Source organism: Trichomycterus rosablanca, chromosome 14 (genome assembly GCF_030014385.1).
Source record: "Trichomycterus rosablanca isolate fTriRos1 chromosome 14, fTriRos1.hap1, whole genome shotgun sequence".
NCBI classification, from domain to species: domain Eukaryota; kingdom Metazoa; phylum Chordata; class Actinopteri; order Siluriformes; family Trichomycteridae; genus Trichomycterus; species Trichomycterus rosablanca.
In genome coordinates, this window is record NC_086001.1 from 14,922,122 (window position 1) to 14,942,270 (window position 20,149).

Genomic DNA, 20,149 nt, shown 5'->3' on the forward strand with positions numbered 1-20,149 from the left:
TCAAAGGAGATGCAATGGTCTGCAATAGTGGCACGCCACATTGATGGATGGAGTAGCTGGTGTGTTGTGCTTGTTTGCAGTTCTGCTTAGTTAATCTTGCAGCCTGAGGCTATAAACACTGTAGAGAGTCCGAAGCGACCGATCTGCAGCGTTAGCTATACGGCGTGCCTGCAGAAAACAAAACAATCAAGGATGTGTGGTTGTCGGGTGGCACAATGGTCTGTTACACTCTCCCACCACCAGGCAGTTGTCTATTACACTAGCCTACTCAAGATCCGGATTCTAGACGTCTAGACAGACTTGACTGGCAATGTGTGAGAAGGGGGGGTGGGTTGGTTGGAGCCCTGCAATGGATTGGCGCGCGGTACAGGGTATTCCTGCCTTACACCCAGTGTTTCCCAGTGAACCCATCGTGACCTTGATTCTGACCAGGATAAAAGAAAACACATCCTATTCATCCATCCATCCAGCTATGCATCCAGCAGTTTATCTGTCCATCGATCAATATAACTACCTGTCTATTCCTTTATCTTTCCATTATTTACTCTGTGGAGTAATGTTTACTGTCATTTTTAGTAGCTACATAATTATTTTTAGTAGCCATATAACGAGCCACATAAATTTGTTTGTAATAATTTTATTATTTATTAAATCATTTATTTATTTCCTTGCTTGCTTAACCCCTTTCCCACCAAGCAATTTTATTTATGTATCTGTTTTCCTTTCTATCAGTCTTGATGAGTGATCTTGAATCTTGCAGACTCACTGGACACATGTGGAGACTATAGAGCTGGTCAACGATGGCACTGGTCTGGGTTTTGGCATCGTCGGGGGGAAAAGCACAGGAGTCATTGTTAAGACTATTCTACATGGAGGCATTGCAGATCAGGTAAGATCAGACTGACTGTGCTTATTCCATCAGTTCAATAAACTGGTCTGTCTTTCATCATACAGACTCTGTCCATTAGCATTAGCCTGACCCTGTGTCTGCAGGCTTCTTACTAGCGTTAAGTAGATTTGTGCATCCTGTCTTTAACCCTGAGAAATGCTCGTTGCTTAGCTTCACATCCTCTAAACTGTAGCCATAGTGGATAAAACTTAAATCTAGATATCAAGTCTGATTTACGCAGACTATATACGTTCATGAACTCTCTATCTCTCTCTCTCTCTCTCTCACACACACACACACACACATTTTTAGGGGAGCTGGAGACACACCAGGTGGAGAAAAACAGGTTTTCATATCGGACCAAATCTAAATGTGTATCCCTACAAAATATTATAACCTGAGCTTAGACGGATAGGTGGATGTGGTTGGGGGTTGGATTAACAGACAGATTATGTGGTCAAATGTATGTGAACAGCTGTCCATATACTTGGACCTCCCATTCCAAAACCATAGGCATCACTGTAGAGTTTTAGTCCTTTCACATTCTAATGCTTTTGGGTCTAATGGTTACAGTCAAAGTGATCTTGTTTATATGGACACAGAAAAATCACCAGCTGTAGAGAGAAGAAAATATGTTAATTCCATTAAAATATCAGAATTCTTTCTATAAAAATCAAACCCAGACAGTCAAAGCATAAGCTCTCATGAAATAAATTTTTTTCTCTGTGCCAGATGGTGCATAAGGTCTCTAATTTAGTGGCTCAATGTAGTTTGAAAACTGTTTTTCTCTTTAATTAATACTACGTGCTTAGCTATGAGGCTTGCAAAAGCCATTATATTTTTAGCTAAAGCCAACTTTGCTCCAAATATTGCCATGACAGCAGGGTTGAACTTTTTGAAATCTTTTGAAAATTAGTTAATTATAAAGAAAAATAAGCTTACCTGCTATAGGCTCTTTAATTGTTTGTGGTGTTATTTTATTCCCAGGGCTTGCTGAAGGTTTAATTCTGCAGTGGATTTGGCGTTGTTCCAAATGAATGTTTTCACACCCTTGTGCCTGAGAGGAAGGGACAATGGTGCTATTTTAAATGTGGCATATCTGCAGCCTTTCAGATCTGGCAAAACAAAAGCCAAGTCTTGGCTAACACTTCAATTGCTGTACAATTTGTTTAATGAAACTGCAAAATTAGTAAAATAATAAGCACTTGATTAATTGTATTAGATCTGAGGAGTGGGATGCGCTTTGCCACTGAAGCACCGGCTGTAGCCTCTCACCTGAACGAAATGAAAAGGATTTAAATATGCAGGGTGCTAAACCAGGTAAGAAAAATAACGTGGCTAAAAAGTCACGAAAGGGGCAATAGGAAAATAAAGAAGAACAAATCAGAGATGGCAGTAAAGTGAATGTGACAGCCACTCCACTGATCAGTGTAGATCCAAACCCTGGGGCCTGCTCTGGAAAGTGTTGCAACACTGGCTGGGGATCCCCGGAAAAGACAAAGAATGGAAAACTGGTGGAAAAAGCGCTCCAGGAAAACCGGACCAGATCGAGCTTGGCATCACAGTTTCAGAGAAAAAGAACATGTGCCCAAGAAACGATAAAGAAACCATAATTAAATACACATTGCCTTCACCTGATTCGAATTGATGCTCATCGTAGCACAGTTGAATGCCCGTTAAGAAAAGTGTGTCAGTAATCTGACCTTCAGGCCCCTCTGCTGGCCATAAATGGCATGACAGATAGGCATGATTCTGTAACTTGTACCCCACCTCCCTGCCCATCTCCACAGCAGATTGGGCCCATTACAATTAGCAATAATATTAGACTTTTTAAATGATATGCATATACAATACTTTTGGCCTCAGTTTGGTTCAGCTCTAATTAGACTTTATTTGCTCTCCAAAGTTGTTCAAGTTTTCTCAGACTTGACATGTAAAATCTGGACTCTTTTTTCTCTTTTTTGCAGGATGGTCGTTTGCGCAGTGGGGATCATATCCTGCGTATTGGTGACACCGACCTGTTTGGTTTGGGCAGTGACCAGGTAGCTCAGGTTCTGCGCCAGTGTGGAAACAGAGTTAAACTGCTCATCAGCAGAGCAACAGTGGATGATGCCCTTCCTTCAGCTGTGCCCCTCCCAACACTTACTGAGCAGGTGAACACACAACGTCCTAAAATGTCAGAAATCAAACACTGTTCATGCAATCATACAATCATACAAAAATATGATTATTTTTTGTTCTATTATTGGCAGGGTCTGGAGGAGGAGGAGCAGGATGCATTTGATGTGAGTTTAACAAAGAATGCTCAGGGTCTAGGCATCACCATTGCAGGATATGTAGGGGACAAGAACTCTGGTGAGTTTTAGACTCTGCATCTCTGGTGCTTTAGATGTCAGTGGGGTGATTTTGTACACAATGTGAAGCCACTTAGATTTTTAAGATTTGTGCCCACAGCAGGAGGCGATCCTCTTAATTTACTCCTAACGCATTGGAGTTGATTCATTTCTGGCTTTTTTTCAAGTGGCTCTTTCAATTTTCTAACGATCTGATGAAGTATTTTACTTGAAGTATGCAAGAAACATGGGTTCACAAATGGAACTGATTTATGTAAATCAATAACTAGCTGAAAATCTTTATGTAATAGGAGACACAGTGGCACAACAGGTACAGTGTATCACAAAAGTGAGTACACCCCTCACATTTCTGCAGATATTTAAGTATATCTTTTCATGGGACAACACTGACAAAATGACACTTTGACACAATGAAAAGTAGTCTGTGTGCAGCTTATATAACAGTGTAAATTTTTTCTTCCCTCAAAATAACTCAATATACAGCCATTAATGTCTAAACCACTGGCAACAAAAGTGAGTACACCCCTTAGTGAAAGTTCCTGAAGTGTCAATATTTTGTGTGGCCACCATTATTTCCCAGAACTGCCTTAACTCTCCTGGGCATGGAGTTTACCAGAGCTTCACAGGTTGCCACTGGAATGCTTTTCCACTCCTCCATGACGACTACACGGAGCTGGCGGATATTCGAGACTTTGCGCTCCTCCACCTTCCGCTTGAGGATGCCCCAAAGATGTTCTATTGGGTTTAGGTCTGGAGACATGCTTGGCCAGTCCATCACCTTTACCCTCAGCCTCTTAAATAAAGCAGTGGTCGTCTTAGAGGTGTGTTTGGGGTCATTATCATGCTGGAACACTGCCCTGCGACCCAGTTTCCGGAGGGAGGGGATCATGCTCTGCTTCAGTATTTCACAGTACATATTGGAGTTCATGTGTCCCTCAATGAAATGTAACTCCCCAACACCTGCTGCACTCATGCAGCCCCAGACCATGGCATTCCCACCACCATGCTTGACTGTAGGCATGACACACTTATCTTTGTACTCCTCACCTGATTGCCGCCACACATGCTTGAGACCATCTGAACCAAACAAATTAATCTTGGTCTCATCAGACCATAGGACATGGTTCCAGTAATCCATGTCCTTTGTTGACATGTCTTCAGCAAACTGTTTGCGGGCTTTCTTGTGTAGAGACTTCAGAAGAGTCTTCCTTCTGGGGTGACAGCCATGCAGACCAATTTGATGTAGTGTGCGGCGTATGGTCTGAGCACTGACAGGCTGACCCCCCACCTTTTCAATCTCTGCAGCAATGCTGACAGCACTCCTGCACCTATCTTTCAAAGACAGCAGTTGGATGTGACGCTGAGCACGTGCACTCAGCTTCTTTGGACGACCGACGCGAGGTCTGTTCTGAGTGGACCCTGCTCTTTTAAAACGCTGGATGATCTTGGCCACTGTGCTGCAGCTCAGTTTCAGGGTGTTGGCAATCTTCTTGTAGCCTTGGCCATCTTCATGTAGCGCAACAATTCGTCTTTTAAGATCCTCAGAGAGTTCTTTGCCATGAGGTGCCATGTTGGAACTTTCAGTGACCAGTATGAGAGAGTGTGAGAGCTGTACTACTAAATTGAACACAACTGCTCCCTATGCACACCTGAGACCTAGTAACACTAACAAATCACATGACATTTTGGAGGGAAAATGACAAGCAGTGCTCAATTTGGACATTTAGGGGTGTAGTCTCTTAGGGGTGTACTCACTTTTGTTGCCGGTGGTTTAGACATTAATGGCTGTATATTGAGTTATTTTGAGGGGAGAATAAATTTACACTGTTATATAAGCTGCACACAGACTACTTTTCATTGTGTCAAAGTGTCATTTTGTCAGTGTTGTCCCATGAAAAGATATACTTAAATATCTGCAGAAATGTGAGGGGTGTACTCACTTTTGTGATACACTGTACATGTGGGTGCTGCACAGCTTACCAATGACTGCTGAAATTTTAGGTATTTTACCCTGTACATTGCTTTGTGTGTAAAAGCCAAGGCCAAAAACCAATAGTGAATATGTGTGACCTTCTCACTCATTCTTTTGTGATGAGTATAACCATGCAAATCATTGTCAGTAAACACTGTTCACTGCTGGATCTAAAAATGCAAATTAAGATTACATAAATGCACAGTTAAGCGTGTTGTTATTATCATCATCATCAATTCATTATTTATTTTTATTCACATAGTGACTTTTTCAAAAAAAATTAAATCTGTAGGTATCCAATGTTCTTCAGTATGTTCAATAATAATGTTTTTAATAATCACACTAGCTATTTTTAGAAACAGACTCTAGCTGGACTTCTGTATCCAGTTTTATATTATATATTCTTAGTGATTTACTTAATAGTAGCAAAGTCTGTAAAATTATCCATCATTTTATTCATCAACCCCTCCCTCAATTGTGTTACCTATTTTTTGGGTGGTCCAAGTGTTAATTTAGAAGGGGCAAACCCCTATTTCTTCTATAATTTTAACCATGCTCAAAAGCTCACAATCCTAGCTTATAATTTTTTAAAGAATATTATTGAATAATAACTCTACACTAGATGAGGAACAACGTGTTACAACAACACGCTTTACAAACAAGGCAGATATAAAACAAAGCAGGTATAGAAACTTAGAGACTTATCAATGACATAAATCAATAAAATAAGTAAATCAATGAAAGCATTAATTAGAGACAGACAATCATCGAGTAATAATTACAGGTACGTGGTGGCATTGACATAAAACTAAAACACTGAGGGAGTATGTAAGGTGGATTAGTTCAGACGTACTGTAACCTTTGCTGTGTACCATTTCCAATTCTAGATGCTTCTGGGATATTTGTGAAGAGCATCACTGCTGGTAGTGCTGTGGAGCAGGACGGTCGTATCCACGTCGGAGATCAGATCATAGCTGTGAGTTTGCATGTTTTAGTGTGACGTTAATTCACATTTGATGGTCAAAGCACTGTCTTAGTTAATCTGTCTTACATGAAAGGGAACTGTTTAAACTTGATATGGGTTATATCAATAGGCAGGAAACACCATGGACAGGTTGACAGTCCATCACAGGGCAGACACACAAAAACACACACACAAATCACACTCAATTTTTAATAGGACTTGTGGGAGGAAACCAGAGCACCCGGAGGAAACCCACTTGGACACAGGTAGAACATGCCAACTCCACACAGAAAAATAATTACTGTTACTGTCTAAATAACACTGTTTTAGTACCTGCCATTAACTGTTATGAGCATTCAATATCTGGCATGACAGTTTTATGAGATTATAAGGTTTTGAGACTTATGGTTCAAGTAATCCATATATCAGTAAAAGCATGCAAGCAGTATAATCATGTGTTGTTTTTACCCATATTTTCCCTCTGTAGGTGGATGGCATGAACATTGAAGGATATACCAATCAGCAAGCAGTGGAGGTTCTACGTCATACCGGTCAAACAGTCCTCCTTAAACTCCGACCTGGCTTCAGATCAGATGAAACCATTCCACCAATCATACCAGACATCATGGAGACTGAACCTGTCATAGACAGTATACACGGTATTAATTTAAATTGGTCATTGATGATGTGTGAGTGATCCAGAGCTAGAAAATGCAGTCAGTCTGTCCATAACCACAGCTATTAATTAATCTTATCTGTCACCAGAGGCTATTAAAAGGTCTTATTGGAGTTATAGCCTTTCAATAGTGCTCCAGAGTGGCTCATAACTCTTTATTGTGGGTTTGTAAATGAGAGTTGGGACGTTGCCTGTTCCTCTGTGTCTGTGTGAGTGTGTGCAGAGTTTTATGTGTGTGAGCAGTTTTTTTCTTTTATTTTCCTTTGGTAATAATTACATCACAAGATTTAGACCTATATTCAATTCTCATAACCCAGGAGCACTTGTTCACTCATCTCTTAATCTCTCTTTTATCATTTTAACAAGCCTGAGGTACTGAGGGACAGTAAAGAAAAAAAAGTCAAGCGCAGAACAGTGCAGTTTGGCTTCCCTCAGTAGAACACAGATACTTTTTGACCTGGGACAAACTTTTTGAGACTGAGATTACAAGATTCTTTGTCTGTGATTTGTGCTGGTACCCACTCACACTGTAATGTAAACGTGCATGTATACATGCACACTATTTGGCAAACAGGCATTTGCAAATATAACACCTTCCACTAGATTTTGGCCAGTGCTTGTGGAAATTGGGCCCACTGATGTTGGACAAGAAGGTCTAGTTTGTAATCTGAGTTTAGGTTTAAAGGGTGTTTAGTGGGGTTGAGGTCGGGCTCTGTGCAGGCCACTGCAGTTACCCCACACCCAACTTGATTGGGAAAATCATTTCCTTATGAACCTTGCTTTGTATGCAGTGGCATAGTTAATTCATGCTAAAATCGTATGTATACACATGTGGCCACAAACTTGAAAGCACATACACCTATTAATAAATGTGTCTGACACACATAAACTAGGATTTGTGTCCACATAATTTTGACCATGTAGTATATGTGTTTTTTGTTTGCGTGCGTGCAGATACTACAGAAACTTCCAGATCCATAGCTGCTGCTGTTCTGCCATGCATGCCTGAGCAGAAATCGGGTAAAGATGTTTCTGATATTATGTACTTTTCTTATACTGAATACTTTCAGTATGTTAGAAACCAGTTATGTTTATTAGTGCTAATTTTGGGGATTTTTAGCAGGCATCAAACTAAGTGCAGAGGAAGAAGAGGAGTTGATGAAAAAATGGCAGGATACTCTTGGGTCTAGCAGTGAAATCATTGTAAGTGCTAACCATTTACATTTGGGCAGTATTACAGTATAATATTGCAATAAACTGTGTTAAACTATGCCTTTTTGAGATCTAATGGATACCATCAGCACCTTTATAACACTTAATTCCTAAAATTTCTAAAATGTATTTTTCTTTCTAATCTATTTTCATTCCCATTTTCTTGAAAATTTAAATGGATTATAAAATACATGGGCACTTGGTTGGCACAGTGGTCTGTTATGCTAGTCCATTAACACTGAGATCAAATCCTATAGATGCGATTGGCTGGCCAGACATGATTGGCTGTGGCAACACTTTATTTGTTTTTCAACCAGCCACAAACAGCTCTAAACCACTCTTTTTCACTTTTTTTGTTCTGTTTATGTATTTTTCACTTTTTTCCCAATCTAGTCATATAAAATTGCACAGCTGTATATCCTCTATTGTTGCAGACCTCCACTCATGACCACGGAGGGCCGTATTTAACACACGCTCCCTCCAACACATCTGTAGTTGCCAACCGCTTTTTTCACCTGCATGAGTTAGGGTTCACACAAAGATCAGAATTTGGTACAGAGAGTTAAGCTCTGATCTCCATTATTCACTCTCCCTGTGCAGGCACTTTTGTTCAGCTAGCAGAGTCCATAAGTGCAGCAGCAATAAGGAATCCCTTCTGCCCTCTTACCTGGCAGAAATTAGCAAATCTTGTCTGCATCTAGGTGCAGACAAGATTTGGAGTACACATGATATCAGCCAAGATAGTTTGGAATAATCTCATATGGTGTTACAGATGATTAATGATCTTAGAAGGAAAGCAAACACACTCGGTGTGAACTTGACTTAAGCTGGGCAGTACTCAGTCATAATGCAATATCATGCTGACAGCAGTTAATGTAAGAACAATTATGCATGTGTGTGTGTTTGTGTGGGTGTAGGTTGTACAGGTAGAGAAGTTCAGTGAGAGCAGTGGTTTGGGGATTAGTTTGGAAGCAAGTGCAGGTCATCACTACATATGCTCAATCTTACCCGAGGGACCCGTGGGACGATCTGAAAAACTCTTCAGTGGAGACGAGCTACTGGAGGTGCAGTAACACACACACACACACACACACACATGCGCTCGCACCATTTTATACTTAAACTCTGTATTACTATCACTGCTGTGTTTTTAATCCTGGATCGGTGTGTGTAGGTGAATGGAATATCTCTGAGGGGTGAGACTCATAAGGGGGTGGTAAGCATTCTTAAGGAGCTGCCAGTGTGTGTGTTCATGGTCTGCTGTAGGCCCGCCCCTTTGCCTTTGACTGACAGTCAAACATGCCGGTCAGAACTGGAGGACGCGGTTACAGAGTTGACAGAAAAGGTATAAGAACTAACTAACTTTATTATATACTTTATTTATAATATGAAAACATAGTATGTGAGTTTTAATGTAGAATTAAAAGCTTTAAAACATTGATATAAACCTTGTATATTATTACAAACCAAAATAGGATAATTTGGTGAAGAATCCAGCTGGTGTCTTTGTAATTTATTTTACAGATATCATGTGCAACCTAAAAGGTTTATTAAAACATTACAGAAGAAAACACAGTGCTTACAGGGAGTTGAAGATGGGATCATAACTTTTAAGGCACAAGTTTTATTAAATTACAAATTTTCACCAAGGTACCAATTAGAGGGACCACTGCCTGAATGCTCTTTGTCTATAGAAAGCCTAAAACTCTGAAAAGAATCTTGCTAGAATTACAGTAAATAATTATATACATAACACATTTAATGGAATCTGAACATGTCAGTATAGTTTTAGAACATTAAACAGGTAAATACTCTCTTGTACATGTTTATTCACCTATACGTATATAACGTATACCAGTATCTGTCAGATTTATCTTCAAGTGGATTATGTCAGATTATATTATGCAGGTGAACAGACTATAATCCCAACCCGCCTTCGAACTCAGACTGGTAGTGGAGACACAGTATTATACTTCTCATGCTTAATGAAACAGGTTACAAAGCTCTGATTTCTGATTAGTTAGTACTGTATTGACATCAGATTTAATGAGGATTTGCTAGAGATTTTGTGTTTACTTTTGTGAAGGTCTTCAGCGATGTGGAGGATTTTCTCGAGCCTGGTCATTCAGAAAAGAGCTTGAGAGATCTTGGGACAACAGGAGCTCCATTGGCTATGTGGGATTCAGAGATCCAGGACATTGAGCTGGAGAAAGGAGAACGTGGTCTGGGCTTCAGCATCCTGGACTACCAGGTAAGTAAAACACCTAATAATTAAAGTCTTATTATTATTAAAGTCTTATTATGACCGATGTAATGTAAGCAGTAAATGGGTCAGAAGTATTTTAATGGCCCAGACTAGTTGTTAAAAAAAGTCTACACATGACCTGTGTCCAAATTGTACCAAAAGTAATTAAAGTCTATTACACTAGTTGACAACCGCTGAGATCCAGGATTAAAAGCCTACAATGTGAAGGTTTTCAAAGTATAACATTATCATAGTTACATGTCATATCGCATGTGCTCTGTCACTACACATCACTCTAACAGGATATACTGTTATAACCATGGTGATCTAAACCTTGGTTGAGTTTTAAGACCAGAGTTCTCGTAGTTTTACGACATGCATATTATTGCAACAGCTTGACCAACCTAGACTTTTGTTTGATCCGTGCAATTTGCTTGCAACACACAGATGTATGTATATCAGACAGACAGTTTACGGCTTTTAAAAACATACTATGTAACATAAGAAATTCATCACATTACATCAGCAGTTCAAGTTGACCTAAAATTATACAATATGAGCCATAGCCGGGTGACCAATCGCTTAGCGTGATGCTACCAAATAAGCACAACAATAATTTTTTTTTAATAATAATTGGGCATTATGTTTTAACCAGAGGGAAAGGTTGTCCTGGAATTTAAAATTTTTTAAGCCTAATAGAGTTTAAAAACTTTAAAAGCAGGTTAAAGTGACCTGGAATGACTCAAACTAAAATTGTTCTGGCCTAATAACTGATGTCCATGATTGTCTTTGGTCAGTTGGCACTAACCTGACATTGTTTTGCAATGGATGCAGTCTTTAGGTGCATGTGCATCGTTTAGTAGGAATTTATGTCTGTTTTATTTCATATTGTCTCTGTGTGTGTGTGTGTGTGTGTAAGGACCCTATGGATCCAGCCAAGACAGTGATTGTTATCCGGTCACTTGTGCCTGATGGTGTGGCAGAACTGGATGGGCGTTTGTTGCCAGGAGATCGCTTAATGTATGTCAACAACATCAACCTAGAGAGCGCCAGTTTGGAAGAGGCAGTTCAGGCACTAAAGGGGGCCAACCTGGGCACCGTGCACATTGGTGTTGCTAAGCCACTGCCTGTAAGAAAATACAAAATTATTACTGCTAATACATGTGTGTCTATGTACTTACTTTACTGATTTAAAAGCCTGTGATTCAGTATTACCCTACTTATACTGCACAGTTCAGCTGGTGCAGGGGAACTAAAAATGCCACGAAAACTGATACTAAAAGTTCTATTTTCTTAGGAAAGGTTTTATTTCCAATATCAGAGGTTCCAAATTCAATAGCAAATGTTAAATTTACACTTCTAAATATTGCAGTTCCACTACCGAATGTACAGAACAAAGGTTTAAGGTTGTATTTTCAGGACCAAATGTTCTATTGCCAGGGGCTTAGTTTCCACTGTTAAATGTTTTATTTTCAGCATTAAATATTTAAGTTCTGGTAGCAAAGATTTCAGTTCTAGTAACAAAGATTCAGTTTCCATTACCTTTATAAGGTTTTAGCACAAGCAAAAACAACAGTACATTAAAATTAGTATGTGTTGTATGTAATGTATTGTGGTTTAGCAATTATGGCAAGTGTGCCATCAATTTTTATTTATACTTGACTTGAGTTAAGTGTCCTATCGGGTTTACAGGCATCAAAAATGATATTAAAGGGTCCATTTTTAACTTAGGGGAGCTAATTAGGGCCTATTTGTATACACAAGGTTCTATTTCTGTTTCCAGAGGGGGTTTTTTTTCAGCACCAAGTTTCTAGTACCAAAGTTGGTACCAGTTTTACAGCTAACACTACAATTGCCGTAAGATACGTTCCAGTACCAATGATTAAGATTCTACTACATAAATGTTTTAGCAAGGCCAACAGTTATTTACTGATTGTTCACTTACAATGTATTACGCAGAACCACATAAAATTTTAAAACCATTCCTAACCTGCAAAAGTAAAGCAGAAGTTTAATTTCACATATCTAGGTTTCACAGTATAAAAATGTACAGATTCAGAGAGCATACAAGCTAATTAATTTAATTTTCCCTACTACAGTTTCAACAAATCATCTGACTCTGACAGACAAGGACAGTGATCAGAATTAGAATCAGTACGCTCCTGTCTAACATGCCCTGCAGTGCTAACTTAATCAAAAATGTGACCATTAATCAAATCATTTATCTAAATCAAATCCAGAGCAATCAGATTTTACATCACTAGATTCATTAAATGTCTTTTAGAGTTTGCTTTGTTTCTGCAGAGTAAGGATGAAGATTCCTCCTCCTTCTTATATCTTCTCGGCTCTGATTTGGAAGGAGAGAGATAAGAATGAGAAGGAAGAAGTAGTATTTTATGCTAAACCAGCACTGGTCAGTGCATATGACATATGTAGATACCTAAATAGATTTCATTTCATTTTTCATGTTTTTCCACCGCTTTATACTAGTCAGGGTCAGGGTGTGTCCAGTTTCCTTGGAATCACTGGCTGCAATGCAGTTACACATCCCAGACAGGACAACAATTCTTTGCAGGGACTCACAACTCTCCTCCTCAAGACAGAGGCAATCATATCTGTATGTAGGCACCCGATCGACTGACAGCACCACTGATAGGGGATTTGAACCTTGGGTGGGCTAGCGTAATTTTACTGCTGTTTCACCCATCAGTATATTAAAATAGGAATTTTAAGTGTTTTACAAATAAAAACTATTTATGGAGGATTTGTCTTGTATATGGGTAGGAACAAAGACTTATTAGTATGTAAAGTAACCATGTGGTTTCTGCTGGTCAGTGTTGAGACCATATGGCTGAAGTAAAAGCCTGGTCACACCATAAACTTGCTTTGCAAAGTGGGCATTGTAAGACAGATATTGGGAAGCCAAATGGTCTGCTATTGTGGTTCAGTTAGCAATTTTGCTATCACTTTTTATTTATACCTGACTTGCAATTTGAGTGTCCAATCAGGTTTACAGGCATCAAAAATGACATTAAAAGTTCCAAACTTAACTTAGGGGACCTATGTGTATACACAGTTAACTACATTCAATTACATATTGTTTGTTGGGTTTTTAAATGCTCAAATTCTGTGAACTAAAATGCTGTTTTTGCATGGATGGAAACCCAAAATACAAAGAAACAACATGCATTTTAAACAAGATGTGTGCACATGGCCTTATTCCAACAGTAGAAACCTCTGTAATTGTTGTTTTGAAGAATTTTACGATTATAAAACTCCAGATACTAAAAGTGCATTGGCTGCAAGAAATGAAATTTGGGTTTCTGAGTTAACCTACCACAGTCCAGTACTAATCATGTGTTCAAAATTATGTGTGTTGTTTCTTTAACCACAGTTATATCAGATTGTATGAGATTAAATTCAACATTGCTCATACAGTCAATCTACATGTCCTATTTATAAACAATACAAACCAAAAATCCAGACCTTGTACATCCCAGGAACTCTGCTGTAGATCCATTCAGTGTAGAATCTGATTAGCATGACTGACTTATTCCAGATTGATACCAGCGACGTGGATGAGAAGACGTTTGATCGCCAGTACAACGAAGAGGAAGAGGATATGTTTCAGTCGTCTATGATCGCACTCCATGGAAGCACCTGCAGTGCTGATCTTACTTATCAGATGAACCTGCAAAGCTCCACCCCACAGGTATTTATATTATGGGTAGTGTGTATATATACGTACTATATAGCCATAAGTATTTGGACACCTGACCCTGAGCATTGGACGTCCCATTTCAACAACAAATGGTATTGAAACAGAGTGTGATCTTTTCAGCTATAACAATAGCCACTCCTCTGAGAAGGCTTTGAAGTATGTCTGTGGGAATTTGTGTCCATTTAGTGAAAAAAGCATTTGTATGGCTAAAGGGACAAATGTAGTGTGCTGACATTTTACAGTAGTGTCACTTAAAGATCACTGCTCCTATGGACACTAAATTTCTTCCGCTTTGTGTCTATTAAAATACCATTGTTGCATGCTTGTTTTACTCCACTAATCTCTCTACATTGGAATGGAGTTCCAATATACTTTGGGTCACTTAGTAAATGTTTTATGAGCTTACCGCAGTCTGCAATACTATCATTTTTTAAACAAAGGTTTCTATATTTTGCATTAGTAAGCCTTCTGTTATCCCCATAGACTCATGCCCTTATATTTCTCTGCCCCCTTTAGAGCCTGTGTAGTGGACCAGCTTATTTATCATCACACACAATTTACAATTCCCACTCTAAATTAGACCTCTCTCACCCAAACAACCCCTTTGCTCCACTGTGTAATATTATCTAAAGTAGCCATTCTCACCTCTCATTCGGTGGAAATACTTCAGCCAGCCATTTTGTCTCAATTTTGTGTCTTGTATAATAGCTCTCAGTGCCGTCATTTAGGGCCATATCGCAGCAAGGCCCATCAACTCCAATTTTATTTGAGTTTTTATTGGTCCTTGTGGGTTCTGGTACTGTTGAAATTTTAGTGCCGGGCCATCACTGAATCATTTACAGAAATGGAGCTGTGGTATAGCTGTCTAAAACCTTGCCAGAATTTGTAATAGGGGTATTTGGTCTGTTGGATTATTATCCCTCATCTATTATTTTGATGAACAAAGCCTGAGGTCTTTATCTTGATGAGAGGATATCTAACATTTATTTGGTTTATTTGTAATCATTAAGCTTGTGTTGTAGTATGACTGACGATTTAAATGCAATGTCTTGTGTAGAGTAACACACACCCGGATCCGTGCATGGAATGTCCCTTTATGGTGACATCTGGACTGGCAGATGATACAGAACCGTTTTCTCCTGAGGAGACTCCAGCCTCTTTACGGCACGAGGGCAGGGCTTTGAGACTCGGCCCCGCCCACTCCAATTTCATCATGGACCTCAACTTAGAAATAATGGAAGCACTGGATACACCGATGTTAAAAGATGGATTATCTAGAAGTCCCGTCTTGGTTTCTGAAGAGGCGGAGCTTATGAACTTAACATGTACAGAGGTACAAACAGTAATGCCAGAGATGCAAGGGCAAATGCACACTGGGGATTGTCACAATAAGGTAGAGTTCTGTGTTATGGATTTTAAGCTGTTTTCTAAATATATGCAGGTAGTTGCTACTTTATTAGGTAAACCCACAGTGCCTTGCATAACTATTCACTCCCCTTGTATTCACTTGATACCACAAATTTAAAATAAAGTATATTTGGTTAATTACAATTAATATAATTTGACACTATCATGTCTAATATGTCTACAAAATTAAACACAAAATATTTGTATATCACAATAATATAACAAAAATGAGATGATTTGCACCCCAAACTTAAGTGTAGCTTTGAGAGTATGCATAGGGTTGCTGTTTTGTTAAAAGGTGAACAGCCAAGTCTTTTTTCTGTATTCAGCTCTATCAATTATGCATATAACCCTGACCAGTTCCTCAGACTATACTGATTAAAAACATCCCCACAACATGAATTCACCACCACGCTTTATTCTGGTGACGTTTTTCTTAGTGGGATAAGTTGTGCTGGGTTTCTGTCAAATGTAATGCTTTGCATCAAAGTCAATACATTTTTACATTTACATTTTACAATAAATAATAATATGTCTATATTTATTCATCAGTCTTCTATAAAACCCAGCTTTGTAAGCTGTCTGGGCTACAGTTGTCATGTCAACAGCTTATTTTCTTCGAACTGCAAATCTCTCTGGCTCCTTCTGTGTTGCCTTCAACTTCTTGATTCCTTCTCTGATTAATGTCCTTACCTGATCACTAAGTTTTGTAGGTGGTCTCTTCTAGGCAGAATGTATTTTTGCCATTTTTAAATCACAGATGTGATGGTGCTCTGTAGGATGTTTAAAAACAGAGTGTTTTATAACAAAACTATGATTTATACCTTTTTAGCCTTACACTTGTTTTGATAGCTCCCTTTTTAACTTCTGGGCTGTCCAGGATTACATATATTAAGATCACATGGTGCTCTAATTGCACACAGATGGACCCCATTCAACTCATTTTAATTTTAATTCTAAAGTATTTAATGTAGAGGTTCTACAAAATTATAGGGGTAACTACTTATGCAAGCTGTAATGGTTTTTATTTGTAGTTAATTTTGCAAACAAAATATGTAATGGGCTATTTTGTGTAGATTTATGACTTTTGTGAGAGGCAGTTTATTTTAGAATACCAATGCAAAACACTGTACATTACAGATAGTCTTATTAGACATTCTGTGAAGTGTAATAAGATTCACTTATCCTGACTAATCCTAGTTTAAGTCTCTATGGACAATTTGTCAGCCCCTTCATTCATCCATCAATTTGAATTGACTACCAAGGTACCAACACCAACATACAATAAGAAAGTACTGTGCAAAGACATGACAACACCCTGGAAATAGTACTAGTTTATCATGGAGCTTACCTGTTTACTTATACCTGTCACTAATACCTAGTACAAATAGGGAGTCTGCACTTCATCGTCTCTGTTGCTGGAGTGGTTTAAAAATATATAAAGAAAATTAATTTGGCCATGAGAGAACATGACAAACTCTTTCCAATATCAAACACATGTTGCTGTGCGACACCCACTCCACCAGCTGCACAACTATGCTGTCCTTTTTAAAAAAGAACCCTGTGTACTGCAGCACCCCAACCCCCCCCCCCCCCCCAACTTGACCTGCTCTGCCCAATGACACAAACCCAGTCCATAATTGTATAGTTACAAGGTGAGTGTACCTAAACAAATGAATCAATGTAGTTGTACATGGTATATGTATCTAATCTAACAAACTGGCATCTGATGCATTGTCAAATTGACTGAAAAATATACATATTCAGAATTGTTTTGTTTTTAGTAGCAAGGGGACAAAAATAGACCTGATCTTTAGAAGCATCCTATCCAGTCCCATTCCTACACATCCCGTTAGAAACTCCTAATAGATCTTTGTACCTTAAAAGCTTCTAGGTAGTTTTTTCTCTCTCTTTTTCTCTCTCTGTGGACTGTATGACCTTGCCTTGAGCAGTAATTACAGTGTTTCTCATGGTCTGATGTGAGTGTTTCTGTACTAAACCTACAGGAGGATGATTTCCCCATGGACAAAACTGCAGAAGCAACCGATCAACAAGAAATGACTCCAGGGAGCAATTTTGAGAGGACCATCACTGTTGTCAAGGGCAACTCAAGTTTAGGTTTGTTATTTACTAATCTGAGAAAAAGACCAGGTATATATTTTCTTCAAAAGGAAAGATTTACCACAAACTTAAAAAAAAGTAATAATTCTGTCAAAATGTATATGTACTTATTTTTTCTTTAAGTAATCAATAATCCAGGATGTGCTTGGTGTGATAAGTTTGCTTCTTTCAGTCCAGGTATTGAGCTGTGAGGCTAATGTAGCTAGTAAATCGAGGAAGGCAGCTATCTCTTTAGTTTCACATTATACAAACCACATTTCTAAATTCTTAATACTTGCACCATTAAGTTGTTTAGTCATATGTTAATTTACCTATTTACTTTTTGACACTATATGACACTTAGTTTTCTATGAAAAGTTAAAAATGTACAATGGTTCGAGATGATTCAGACCTCTTGATGTGAATTTGATTCAAATTGGATTTGATTGTAAATAGATTTAGATATAATTACCATATTTACCCATCCATATACACCCATAATTGTAAAGTGCAAACATGCTTTAGTTTTTTCTAATGATTCACAAACTAAAATTTCTCATTGACAAAATTAATGTAAACTGGCAGAATCCAGATGTGCAAAGCTTGTAGAGATGTTACAAGATTTGCAGCTGTAAATGCTGCCATAGGGACTTCTACATAGTATTGAATAAAGGGTCTCAACACTTTTGTGAATAGAAGATTTCATGTTTTTTTGTCATTATGAAAGATTAAGTGTAGATTTATGGGTAAAATGGCAGTTACATTTATTTACAATTACATCCACAACACAATAAAGGGTGCAAAAGTCAAGGGGTCAGTCTTGTATTTTTTCTATATGTTTACCCTACGTGTATTACAATCAGAGAGTATGATGTAATGAAGTGGTACTCACTCTGGCTACAGGGTTTCATACAACCAAGCATTACTTATTGACATTTGATTACTTGGTCTGGTCAGTTGTGTCAGGTAAATCCCCCTACTGGTTGTTATAAAAACCTGCAGTCACTGTTGCTTTGTGGTGATAAAAGTTAGTGCCACTAGTTTAAGGTTATATTTTACCTCAGATAAAGGTATGTCAGTGTCTATTGGCACATGTGATGAATGTTAATGTTTCTGCTGTTACAGGAATGACCGTAAGTGCAGTGAAGGACGGTGTGGGTATGCTGATCCGCAGTATCATTCACAGCGGGGCCATAAGCAGAGATGGTCGTTTAGGAGTAGGAGACCTCATACTTGCCATTAATGGAGAACTAGCCGGAAACCTGACCAACGCACAGGCACGCGCCATGCTGCGCAGACACTCCCTTATCGGCTCTGATATGGGGTAAGAAAGACTGAATAATTGTGCAGCTCACACAGTACACTGAAACAGAATGCTTTAAAAAGCCACATCGGTGCCCAATGTTGATACCACTCTTAACTCCCACATGCAGAAACCTGTATAAATATATTTTTTATGGTTTCTGTGGCTTTGCGAGAGGATTGGTTGAATAATGGAACAGAATGTAGTTGCTTGAATGCTGCTGACTGAAGCGCCTGTATCAGTAGCAGTGCGTAAATCTCTTAAATCTCAACATTTCTAGATCTTCATGTGCTCCAGAGGAGGAGCTCAACCCCTTTTGTATGTGAGTATCTTGATTCTAACTCCTATTCACTTCATTTCACCATTTCAATTAATCTGGAATTTGTCTTCTTTATAACTCTGGCTCATTCTTTCTGTGATTATATCTAGTGGCATGCCTATTAATGCTGAAAATTATCCAGATCAAAGTTAACATTTAAATAAAATAATAAAACTTTTCACACATATTTTATATGCAGTAATTGGCATTTATCAGACACTTTTACTAAAGCGTCTTACAATTGTGATCCAATGCAGTATAAGCATTTGAGGATCAAGGACTCTGCATCAGTGGTGGATCTTAAACCAGCAACCTTCTGATTACTAGTTCAGTTACAGTACCTTAACAATTTAGCTGCCAGAGTGTTGTAAAAATTGCATTTAAGAAGGGCAGGTAAAAAGTGATGTGGTGTGCGCCCAGGTGGCACAGCGGGATATCGAGCTTCTGAACTCCCAAGTTTGAGGCTCTGTGTTGCCACCGGTCGGCTGGGCGCCATCTGGCGGGCATAATTGGCAGTGCCTGCAGCAGATACAAATTGGCCACTGTAACTGTAGGGTGGGGACCGGACTATATGTGGGTGGGTGGGTGGGTCTTCATACGCTGTGTAAGGACCCTGATTGGCAGAAGAGAAGCCCGTGCAGGAAGCACGGACGAGAAGAGGAAAATGCATTAAAAAAATAAAAGTAGAAAAATACAAAAACCTACATCAGAACTAGAACAGAGAAAAAATCAGTAATGCTGCTGTGTTTAGTTAAAGCGTTGCTTTATGTTAATACCCAGTTGCTCCATAGCACCTGGGTATGCAGTGTTCTGGCTTTAATTTAATACAATATTAGCCAACCTGACTCCCAATTATTAAATAAAATTTCATTGACATGATTTGCAGTCTGTCGGAAGGCTGAATTAGAATGTACTACTACATTTATGACCTGATTCGGTCCTCAAAGTTTATTTTGGAGAGTTTATTTGCATGAATGAATTTTGCAA

At 38.7% G+C, this 20,149-nt stretch overlaps 1 protein-coding gene across 11 annotated transcripts in view; it reads left to right on the forward strand.

Moving 5' to 3' along the window:
- LOC134326969 (multiple PDZ domain protein) overlaps positions 1-20,149 on the forward strand; it is an 80,907-nt gene that overhangs the window by 28,927 nt on the left and 31,831 nt on the right. For 5 of the 11 annotated variants that reach the window (XM_063009050.1, XM_063009055.1, XM_063009056.1 and 2 more), the window contains exons 7-21: positions 761-889; positions 2,857-3,244; positions 6,103-6,191; positions 6,667-6,838; positions 7,810-7,875; positions 7,976-8,058; positions 8,985-9,131; positions 9,242-9,412; positions 10,154-10,318; positions 11,232-11,441; positions 13,872-14,024; positions 15,091-15,426; positions 17,447-17,558; positions 18,666-18,864; positions 19,124-19,165. In XM_063009050.1, the coding sequence (XP_062865120.1) occupies positions 761-889; positions 2,857-3,244; positions 6,103-6,191; positions 6,667-6,838; positions 7,810-7,875; positions 7,976-8,058; positions 8,985-9,131; positions 9,242-9,412; positions 10,154-10,318; positions 11,232-11,441; positions 13,872-14,024; positions 15,091-15,426; positions 17,447-17,558; positions 18,666-18,864; positions 19,124-19,165 (2,462 nt within the window). The remainder of the gene's footprint in view (positions 1-760; positions 890-2,856; positions 3,245-6,102; positions 6,192-6,666; positions 6,839-7,809; positions 7,876-7,975; positions 8,059-8,984; positions 9,132-9,241; positions 9,413-10,153; positions 10,319-11,231; positions 11,442-13,871; positions 14,025-15,090; positions 15,427-17,446; positions 17,559-18,665; positions 18,865-19,123; positions 19,166-20,149) is intronic. The other 6 variants (XM_063009058.1, XM_063009060.1, XM_063009057.1 and 3 more) reach the window with 5 other exon arrangements.